The 11,630-nt window shown below is 43.5% G+C and overlaps 1 protein-coding gene across 1 annotated transcript; it reads right to left on the reverse strand.

Annotated features, from left to right (window-relative positions):
- Positions 1 to 290: 290 nt before the first annotated feature.
- On the reverse strand, positions 291 to 6,443 carry LOC306924396 (gonadotropin subunit beta-1-like; the record flags this gene model as incomplete). The annotated part of the gene is made up of 3 exons (XM_079502890.1): positions 291 to 294; positions 4,385 to 4,614; positions 6,249 to 6,443. 3 exons carry the CDS (start codon positions 6,441 to 6,443, stop codon positions 291 to 293), a joined length of 429 nt encoding a protein of 142 aa, XP_079359016.1.
- Positions 6,444 to 11,630: the final 5,187 nt, after the last annotated feature.

The following is an 11,630-nucleotide window of genomic DNA, read 5'->3' on the forward strand; positions in this document are numbered from 1 at the left end:
TTAATTTGTGTTCAGTTGGAAAAAGAGTATATTTATTGACTGATTGAATACTTTATTAACAGGCTTTGGGACAAATAAGCCCCTATAGGGCCTATAGGCTTGTTTCCATTGTGGTCCTCTGTATAATATCGGAATCGGTCAGAATCGGTATCGGCAGATATGACTGTCATAATTTCACAATCCTGCACCCCTACATTTTATACGTATATGTATATGTAGCGGCTATAGTGGGGGGGGGGGGGTCCCTGCTTAAATCTCTCTCTCTCTCTCTCTCTCTCTCTCTCTCTCTCTCAGCTAAAAAACAGATATCACAGATATGAATCAGTGCAGTCTAAAGGTGTAGAGCAATGTTTTCAACACCTGTGTGGCGATGAGTTTTAACCTGCCTTTTAACATGTACATTGTGATATTGACAATAAAGTTTGACCTTGACCATGACCGTACTGCCTTGCACGCACACACGCATGCACAACAACACGCACGCGCCCGCATGCATGAATACACACACACACACACACACACACACACACACACACACACAATGCACCATTAGTTTTGCAGGACTCAAGTATTGATGGAAGCCACGTGGGGCCAACCATTAGACTTTTATCAAAATGAAAGCTGCAATGAGCCATTTCTAGACACTAGAGGGCAGCAACTAGTAACATATTAAGTTATTACTAACTGGATATAGTTCTATATAGCCTTTCTAAGAAAACAAAAATCCCACCCGTGTGAAGTGAGGGGCGCTAATATATTAAAGTCTAACTTGTGTTGATTAGGTGATGTAATGGTGATGTAAAACAAACGGTGCGGGAGCTAACTATCTCCGTAGACAACGCCCTGGTAAAGTCTGTCCCGACAGCCAGGAACCTTGGTGTTGTCCTGGACAGTCAGCTCTCGTTCAAAACACACATCACAGCTGTCACTAGATCCTGTAGGTTTACACTCTACAACATACGACGAATTAGACCGTTCCTCACCCAGGAGTCAGCCCAGCTCCTAATCCAGACAACAGTCTTGTCAAAACTTGACTATTGCAACTCCCTCCTTACTGGCCTACCGGCATGTGCACTTAAGCCCCTCCAACTGATCCAAAATGCCGCAGCACGCTTGGTCTTCAACCAGCCAAAATTCTCACACGTCTCCCCCCTTCTCCGCTCGCTCCATTGGCTCCCGGTCGCTGCCCGCACAGAATACAAAACTCTGATGCTGGCATTCAAAGCAACCAAAGGCATGGCCCCCCCATATCTCACAAGTATGATCGTACCCTACAAACCCTCCCGCTCACTCAGATCAGCCAACGCAGGGAAGCTGGAGGTACCTTCACTAAAAACGCCGGGACAACGCTCCACACGTCCCAAACTCTTCTCCCTTCTGGCTCCAAAACTATGGAATGCACTTCCCATTGCAGTCAGAACTGCAGCCTCACTCCCAATCTTCCGCCGTAGTCTGAAAACCCACCTCTTCAGACTCCACCATGGCCCGTAGCACTTGCCCTAGCCTAGCCCCTTAGATAGCACATTATGTAGACTTAGATAGTATTTTAAACAGACTTATAGCTTGTTATGTAGACAGCTCTAGAATTGCACTTTATGTAGTCATAGCACTTTATAGTACACATGTATAATATATTATATAGTATAGTATGTATAGTTTACATAGATACTCCACTGTTACGTTCTTAGTTTACGCATGATTCATGATAACTACTTTTTATACATGTGATGTATGCCATGCTTTTTGTTTTTGCTTAATGTAAGTCGCTCTGGATTAAGAGCGTCTGCTAAATGCCTAAATTGTAAATTGTAAATTGGTGTCAAAACAAACATTATCTTTATTGTTAATGGGATTTAATGTTTGTGTTAAAACAAACATTGAACTATACACTGTGACACACAATGACATATAAATCACCCACTGCTCAGCTGCTTATAATGGTTGTACCCTAACCTATTGATGTACTGCTAAAGCAGTGGTTCCCAAACTGGGGGTCAGGTCAGGGGCCCCCAGGGGCCGGGGGTCTCTAAATATGGGGAGGGGTGATTAGCTTGATGTGCAGCATTGCATTGTATTGTATTCTCACTCGACAGTAAACAAACCAACATACAGTATAAGTGTATACATGGTATCTGCACATTTCTAAAGTTACTATTACTGTTACTTTTAATACCTTTTTGATACCAAATTGGCCAACTATCACCAAAGTGCAAAGCGCTGTGTGAGCTTGTATGATTGGTTATTTTCACAATTCAATATATGTTAATATATTGTTTTATCATGTCATATGAAAGCAGGGAATCATAGCTTCAAATTGACATATTGGTTGTTCAGTTTGACCCACCAGTTTTGGAGATATGACTTATAGAGTGATGTCTTGCAGAAAACAGAGAGTTGAGAAAACAGGCTTGAAAGGTTCACTTCTGTGGTCTCTAACATTACACCTAGCTACATGTTTAAGCATTTATTTTATATTTACATGTCGATTTCAGCTCTGACACTCATTTCAGACAGGCTCTAGTATGTGAAGAGTCTGCCTGTGCTATTAACTCATTTTGAAAAAAATAAATAAATGAAGTTTTTCTCCTCTGGTGAAAAGCTGTAATTTGTGCGATGACAGTCTCTCAATCAATCTGGTCACATATATCAATAGTCAATATAAATGTCAATCATAATTCAACTAGAGACCCCCACCCTGACCTGGCATTACATATAGCATAGATAATGTGAAAATAGATGACCTACAAGAGCACAGCGCCCTCGGATTGCAAGCCGTTGTGAGGTAATATTTCACCCTTTGGCCAATGTTTAATACTTTTTTATAGTACAGTTTGTTGATTATTTGATGCAGTAATCTTATTATCATTTTTTTTTGCAGTATTAAAAAGGTTTTAAAAGTCCTTAAATTGTAAGTTTAGAAATGTTCAGATATGATGTACATACATTAATACTGTATATGTTGGTTTGTTTCGTGTTTAATGAGAAAAAACAACAATCAACTTAGCATCCATTTCTCCTAAGGTCAGGGGCACTACGAGTAAAAAAATGTTGTCATATGACGTTATTATAAGTTCAAAGTGTGCAAAGACTAGCGTAATGATGGTCAGAAGTGTATTTTACAGTGCAATTGTTATGTTTTTTTGTCAAGAAAAGGGAGTTCAAATTCACTGGACCAATTCATAAATAATGAGCCCAAAGCTAGCCTCCTTCCAGCCTAAAACATGATCATCAGGTCTTATTGTTATATAAGGAGGTATAATTTTTTCAAAAAAGTGTACAGTATTTGTAAGTTATTTTTATGTAGGCACGCCCACCACATTAAGTATGCCTGGTTTGCCTGGTGGGTGGTGATGGATGGTGATCCACCTGAACTGAAGCCGCACCCACAGCTGTAGTTGTATGCTAAAGGGGGAGGGGTTAGGTGAGGGGCTGATAGTGTGATATCACTATATTACTGTTTATTTCATTGGCCCGTTTACCTGTCAAGGCTTCAGCCTCCAGGAAGAAACCCTAAATACAAAGTGAATACACCATTGCACATAAAAAAACGACTCCAGGGTGTCTAATGAAGTAGACACCTCATAGACACATGAAAAACTGGAAAAATACAACAGTGGCACTCCCTCTTTAACCCATTTTGGGCGGGAATCCCTTTTGGTGTTCTAAGCATTATGTTATACTTTAGCTTCTGAAAAATAGCAGATCTACAAGCTCGTAGCGCGGCACTCTGAGTGCCGCGCTATGAGCTTGTAGGTCTGCTATTTTTGAAAAATCGTGAAAATGTAGTGCAAATCTTTGAATATATTCTTTCAGAGCCAACATTTTGAACTCAAATCTTTGCTTCTGGGAGGGTTCCCTGCATGAACAACATATTTTCAGATGGGGGTCGGCGGCATATTACATTACATTTTTGGGGTCCTTGACATGAAATATTGAGCAACCACTGATATAGAAACATGAGGTTTTTCAGGAAAAAAAATACATTTTAAAAATACTTTTATTAAAATTTCGACGTCAGGCCTAATATGATAATGGTCTTTATTAAAGGTTTCCGACCAGTTTGAACGACGAGGGGGGGGGGGGGGGGGGGGGGGGGGGGGGGGGTTCCTTAGAATGTTATCAAGGCAAGCAGTAAATGGTAAAATGGTAAATGGTGCATTTATATAGCGCCTTTATCCAAGGCGCTTTACATAGATTGTGCATTACATTCACCCATTCACACACACATTCATACACCGATGCCGGAGGAAACCATGCAAGGTACCAACCTGCACATCAGGAGCAATTAGGGGTTCAGTGTCTTGCTCAAGGACACTTCGACACTAACTCTGGGGGAGCCCGGGTTCCAACTGGGAACCTTGCGGTTGCCATCCAGCCACTCTACCCCTGAGCCACCGCCGCCCCAGTAGCAGTGTTGCAGTGTTGCAGGTCGTTGTCCGTCCGTCCGTCACAGTCGGTGCTGGCCGGGTGGCAGGTGGAGCACGTGCATCGCGTGGCCTCTGGGTAGGTGACGCTGCCGCCGGGACAGTCGTCGAAACTGGCCGTCTTTTCCAGCCACTCTCCCCGGCACACCGTCTGCCGCTGCGCTTCCCTGCTCATGCGATACACGTCGTGCTGTCGTATTGGATACAGTTATCGGATAATATCGTCGTTAATGTTATAGCCTCGAGTCATCAATTCGTATAATTCATAATGAGAGAGCTTTTATCGTCACGTCACCGTTTTACAATAGTATAGTTCCCATTGCGTCGTTAAGAAAAAAAGGAGAATCAAAAAGGAGATCAAGGCAGGAAAAGGTTAAAGTTTAGGGGCTCCATTTTCGTCACCGCTAAACCCCTTATCCCTAAACTTCTTTGCCTTTTTTTCTTACTATTTTGAAAAACATTTTTGAATAGTTCAAGTAGCCAATCTACATTGACACGTTGTGCCATTTTAACTATTCAAAAATGTTTTGCAAAATTGTAAAAAAAAAAAAAGGCAAAGAAGTTTAGGGATAGGGGGGTTTAGCGGTGACGAAAATGGAGCCCTAAATCTTTTTTCCACAAAAAAAGGGCTTTCCCACGTTAGATGTGACAAAGGTTGAAAGAAATGAAAAATCACTATCTGCCTGAGTCAGAAAGGTAAAAGTATTGTACTGTACTTAACATATCTGTGTCCCTGTATGCTTCCCCTGTGTGTGGACATACTGTACATATTTACTGTTGAACCCCAACGGTGTGGAGACGGTGGTGGGCCACAGACCACATTTTAGGACAGGGTTCCGGGGACCCCCAGGGGTCCTTGAGGGAGTTCCAGGGGGTCCCCAGCTAAATGATAGTTTGGAACCAAATAGAACTCTGAGAGTGTGCAAATGTAACCATTTGGTTACATTTGTACACTCTCAGAGTTAAATTAACAATATTTTACAATATAAATTGGGGGTCCCAGAGAAAGAAATGTCATTAAATGGAGGTCCGTAGGAACTGAGGGTCCTTGAAATGAAACGGGCTTATGGGGGAGGGGGGGTACCTGGCATAGCTTTTCAAATGGGGGTCCGCGGGCTATTTAGTGTCAATTTGGGGGTCCTTGACATGAAAGACTTTTGGAACCACTGCTTTAGCCCTTAGACTGCCACCACAATAGCAGCTTTTCAGTTCAGCTCTATTCATATTTTTAATTCATCATTTTAATGCTAATAGAAAAATCCGTGATATACACACTATATCTCATTTTCACGGGGCAATCATATAGTATTAGACACCCAGTCTTGATGGTGGCGGTAACTTCACCATTATCCCGATTTTGACCGAATAGAGCGAATCTGGCGTCGCCATTTCCGGTTAAACAGAACATCAACATCCGCTATCTTTCTGCACTGTGTTCCCCGATGCTATGCGATCATCGTTTATTTTCATATCTAAGTCAAATTAAGCTATAATCCAGCCCTGAATATCCCATTTTACGCAGCTATGCACATAAAGACCGTGCGTCTTCGTGCGCGACCGTGCACGCAAGGATTTCGGACGGTTTTAGTTAGAGGACATCGGCCGTTAGCCAAACATGCTAAAAGTTGCTACATTATTTAAAACAAAGCCCCCGATTATAGGGAATAAAACAATTCCGTCAATTTCGTCAACCAACGGTAGGTTTGGATTATTTAATTGACTCCGTAATTTCCGTCAACGGTAGGTTTGGATTATTTAATTCACTCCGTCAATTCCGTCAAAACGGTCGTTCAAGGGTTAGGGAAAGGAGAGCGGTATATATACCTTCAGGTAGCAGCGTCCGGCGCACTCGGAGGTGTTGATGGTCCTGAGTTTGCCGCAGGCCTCCACCACCATCTGCTTGGCCCGTACCTCACACTTATCGCTGCACTGAGGCTCCACCCCCATCAGCCCCAGCACTGCTGCCATGACGACCAGCAGCTGCATGATCCTCACTAGCCAGGTGCGGTACACGATCATACCACCAGGGGGGAGCAGTCTGCACGTCAAGGTCACACAACATCATGGCCTATACCAGTTAATGTATGAAATCTCTGTATGTGGCTGTGTGGATCTCATTGACCTGACCAGCCTATGTAATGGATAACATAACGTGATCACATGACGTAACATAACTACATTTCTAACAACAATGGACCACATTGATTGTGAGTTGTGATGATTTGAATAGACTGCTTCAATAGACAATTACATGCATTATGAGTTATGAATCATAACTCATCATCATAACTTGTGATGATGACGACGACGACGACGACGACGACGGCGATGATGATGATGGGCGGCGATGATGCGTTGATCCACAGAGGCCAATGTGGTATCTACAGTTGGAGGCCATCGATATTGTCCTTTTCTTTTTGCTGAGGTTTGCGTGATCTGCGCAAAAGGACAGTTAACCCATTTTGGGCGGGAACCCCTTTTGGTGTTTTAAACATTATGTTATAATTTAGCTATTGAAAAATAGCAGATCTACAAGCTCATAGCGCGCCACCGAGTGGCGCGCTACGAGCTTGTAGGTCTGCTATTTTTTTTAAATCGTGAACATATTTATTTCAGAAAACTGGAGGATTTAGAAGGATTTTTTTTAAATTTTGAGGTCAGGCCTAAATGGGTCAAATGATAAGGGACAATATCGGTGGCACCCAACTGTACGTTTATACGGCATAATCTGTATGTGGATCTATACCTGTACCTCTGAGGTCTTTATTCTGCACTGTCCTGTAGATCCTCTATCCTCATTCCTACAGGGTTGTATTCTGCACTGTCCCAGAGCCATCTAACCGTCTGCCTGCCGCCATTCATTAATCCCTCGATTGCGTATTGCCAAGGTTTTATCGCGCGTAACACTTACTTTGAAGATCCAAATATCCGTAATCGCATTGTTCCTGTGAAAAGCTGCTGTGTGTGGTATCATGACCGGTTGTTGTTGTCTCGCTCGGCGGTGGAAAAAGCTGACCGCGAGTATCACAGCGCCTGCTACAGGCCGTTGAAAACGCTTGTCTGGGACAAAGCGTCCTCTGCAATGTCGCTTCTGTGAGATAAAGCCGTCTGAAACCAGAGCCGGCAATGTAAGTGGATGCGCGCGCATTTTCAAAATGGCCGCGCCCATTGTGTCAGAAGCATAACAAAGCTAACTGACGGTAGATTTCGATACGATCGTATTAAAACATGCATTAATTAATACATCGCTGTTAAAACGGCTTTTCCGTTTGTGGCAGGCCACAAGATTCTACGTTTTAAAATTCCTATGTTCCCGGCAGGCCTCGTGCTAATAGAAGAGTTGCGATATTGAGGGGGGCGGAAACCGAGCGCTCGAGCGCTGTTCATGCAGCCTGAACTGAGACAAGCTGGAGTTGGAAATACATTGTTTGCACATGAGAGCTATTTTAAGCATGTGTGCAACATGCCCACTGTTTTAAAGTATTGTACAGTAACAACTAAAGTCTCTGTAATGTTTATGTTGTACTTATTACTACAAAACAATCTAAAATAAAGGGATTTAAGATCATTAAAGCTGGGCTGTTGCCTGGGTCCAATGCATGTCTGCCTACTTCCGGTCCAGGACTTGTCCCAGTTGGTTGTTCCCATTCTCAATAGAAGTCTATGTAGGAGAGCCGCCATTGGACTGGCCCCATGAAGCGATGGAGTTTCCGTAACTCTGTCTATATCCACTGTCCTATAGATCCTCTATCCACTCCTACAGGGTTAATGCTATGGAAGTAGCTTTCCTGTGTGGATTTTACTTGTGTATTCTACCTAACCTTAGACCGACCAACACTGTTCCTATATGACAGACATGTTTTTATCCTTTATTCTCCGATTCATGTTTTTATCCTTTATTCTCCGATTCATGCTTTCACCTTATTACCAGACTACCTTTAGACTACTAACTGAATTGACATCTGCCATTGTCAATTCAGTAGACTAGACCTGTACCCGTTGGCCACCGGTCTACTTGAGAGCGATGCAACTTGGGAACATAATAATACCCGTTGTCATAGCACCCATTTTAACTCTCTGTCTGTGTCCCACATGGAGATCTCTGTATCTGCCAGTCTGCCTGTGTGTGAAGAGTGCAAACGGACTGTGAAAAGTGGAGTGGTTAAGTAATAAATTGGCAGGTGTGGGGTTGCCATGGCAATCAATTGGCTGAGGCAGAGGCTGGACATTGCACAGGTGAGGGGATTTAGGCTGATTAGGCCCACTGGCAGAGCCTGACCAGAGCCTTTTGTGGTGGTTCTGGACAACCGTTGGTCCGACCGACTCGATGCCCGGCACTGCACTCCCTGCGGGGGTGTGGGACGCGTGTGTCGAATGTGAAGTCGGTGGGGCAAACGATTCTCGATTTACGTGCATTACAACCGTACACACGCGTGCACACGCACGCACGCAGACACAAAGAGACATGGCGCATTTATAGTAGGATTGTCTGTGCATCGTCAGAACGTTGTCAGTGAGAAAGGGGTGCATACATTTGCATTTACAGGTCTATACAGATTGCTATTTTAGTTTTAGTCATAGTGTCTTGAATAGTTTTTATTTAGTTTCAGCCACATTTTAGTCACCTGACTAAATATCATATGATTTTACTTGACTAAATCTAAAATGTATTTCGGCGGGTCTTAGTGACGTAATTTACACTTGCTCTTTTACACTTGCTCTACAAGCTTCTAGATTTTCAGCATGCAACCAAGTGTAAAATGACTGGATCTCTTGTCCACTAGTCCCTTCCTAACACTTTAGTCTAGTTTTTATTTGTTGACGAAATTGTCAGTATATTTAATCTTAGTTTTAGTCATCATAGCTTAGTTTTCATTTAGTTTCCATTTAGCTTTCTTTTTTTTTAATTATAATTTTTATCCCACGATTTTGTAACCCATTTTTCACCCCTGTGTCAATTATCTAATGTGATCCTGGGCTCTACACACCCTCCGACAACCTAGTCCCCATATATGGGGGACATGGGGAGAGCAACGGACTTGAACTCATGCTTCCTTCATGCCTGAGTGTCCAAGTTGCTCCTTTACACCTGACAGGGGGGAGTTTCCCTGGTTGGACATGGCGTGTGGAAGGAACACGTTATTCCAACCAGTTCCTTTCCCCTCCATCAGGCGCTAGGGGGAGGGCCAGGGGGAGGCAGTTTAGAGACCAGGATTACTGCATGTTTTTTTGTGAGGGTACCTACCCTAGGGGACACGCGGAGAACATGTGAGGGTAACTACCCTAGGGGACACGGGGAGAACATGCAAACTCCACACAGAAAGGCCCTTTCGCCAACCCCGCCTCGGGTATGGGCACTGATGACGTGGAGGAGGAAACACGCCGCCAGCACCCAGCGTCCCGAGCGGGAATCGAACCCAGGACCTTCTAGCTGTGAGGCGACAGCACTACCAACTGTGCCACCGTGCCCCTCCATTTAGCTTTCATCAGTGAAAAAAGGTAGTCGGACATTTTTCGTCTTAGTTTTAGTCGACGAAATCAAAACTGATTACCTGAATAGAGTAACGTTCCTCTGCTGGAATCGTTGGATTGTTCAGGAGTGACACTTCTTTTTCAGCAGCAAAGCAACTTAAGGCTGGTCAGTGAATGAAACCTGCAGGGAAAACATGCAATTGTGCAGTCAGAAAACTGACAGGAAAAGATCAGGAAAGTGTGAAGAGCTGGAATGGCACATCACATCTGTATGGATCCGCACTGTAACATTTTTTGCACCTCGTGTAAAAATGGTCAATGGTGCATTTATATAGCGCCTTTATCCAAGGCGCTTTACAGAGATTGTGCATTACATTCACCCATTCACACACACGCATTCATACACCGATTGCGGCGGAAACCATACAAGGCACCAAGCTGCACATCAGGAGCAATTAGGGGTTCAGTGTCTTGCTCAAGGACACTTCGACACTAACTCTGGGGGAGCCCGGGTTCGAACTGGGAACCTTGCAGTTACCATCCAGCCACTCTACCCCTGAGCCACCGCCGCCCCGTGTACATACCTGCTACTTTTCTTTCACGTTATATAGGCCCTATAATGTAAGAATGAAAATGATCATTATTTTTTTCTCCTTGAGCCGTTTATTTCCTATCCTTTGTAATTAACGTCATATATCTTGTACAGAAGACATTATACCCAACATATTGTTGCAACATGTCAACCAAAGTATTTTTCAATGCTTTTAATCCAGTCCCACGCTTTTCATAACATATAAAAACAGATTAACAGACAGACAGACACAGACACAGACACAGACACAGAGACAGACAGACAGACAGACAGACAGACAGACAGACTGCACAATAGAATACAACACACCTGTAGAGTTCAGTGGCTTCGATCGAACGTCAGTCCCAACCAGTCTTGCTTCTTCGGGAACAACAATGTCACTGTGAACTGAACTGTCCATTTTCGCGTTGCTTAAATAGTGCCGGCGGTAAATCTTTTAATCTCCCTGGGCTTGACGACGTGCTCCCAGTTTGTTTTCTATTGTATCAGTTTACTGAACGTGTAAAGGAAAATAAGCAATCCTCCCACACAGACACAGAAAGGACTGAAGCTAAATAGGGTCAGCATCAGGCAGTGGTTTAAAAAGTACTCAATTGTGTTACTTAAGTAAAAGTACCAATACTGCAATTTAGAACTACTTCGTTACAAGTAAGGGCTCACTCACACGGTCGCAACAGATTGCTGTATGCTTGTTGTCACATGGTTTGACACAACATTGTGTTGTGTGAGGGGGAGGGGCGCAGTCGAAACACCCCTCCCCCTCACACAACACAATGTTGTGTCAAACCATGTGACCTCCATTGGAAATACATTGGGCGGCCATGACACTACACAACATGCATCCAACGAGCACCAGAATTGCATTAAAGGTGTGAGCTCAGCCTTAGTACGGAATTGAAAATGTACTTGAGTAAAAGTACAACAGTATCGGCATCAAAATGTACTTAAAGTACTACAAGTAAAAGTACTCATTGTGCAGAATGTGCCATTTCACAAGTTCAGAATGTGTAAGAAATCTATTGAAAATAGCCGATCTACAAGCTCACAATGCGTCGCAACGCGACGCATTGTGAGCTTGTAGACCGGCTATTTTCAAATGGCCGAAATGTATAGGGTTGAAGTGGTTAATGTATGTTTTCTAA

The sequence above is a fragment of the Electrona antarctica genome (genome assembly GCF_951216825.1).
Source record: "Electrona antarctica genome assembly, chromosome: 6".
Lineage (NCBI taxonomy): Eukaryota > Metazoa > Chordata > Actinopteri > Myctophiformes > Myctophidae > Electrona > Electrona antarctica.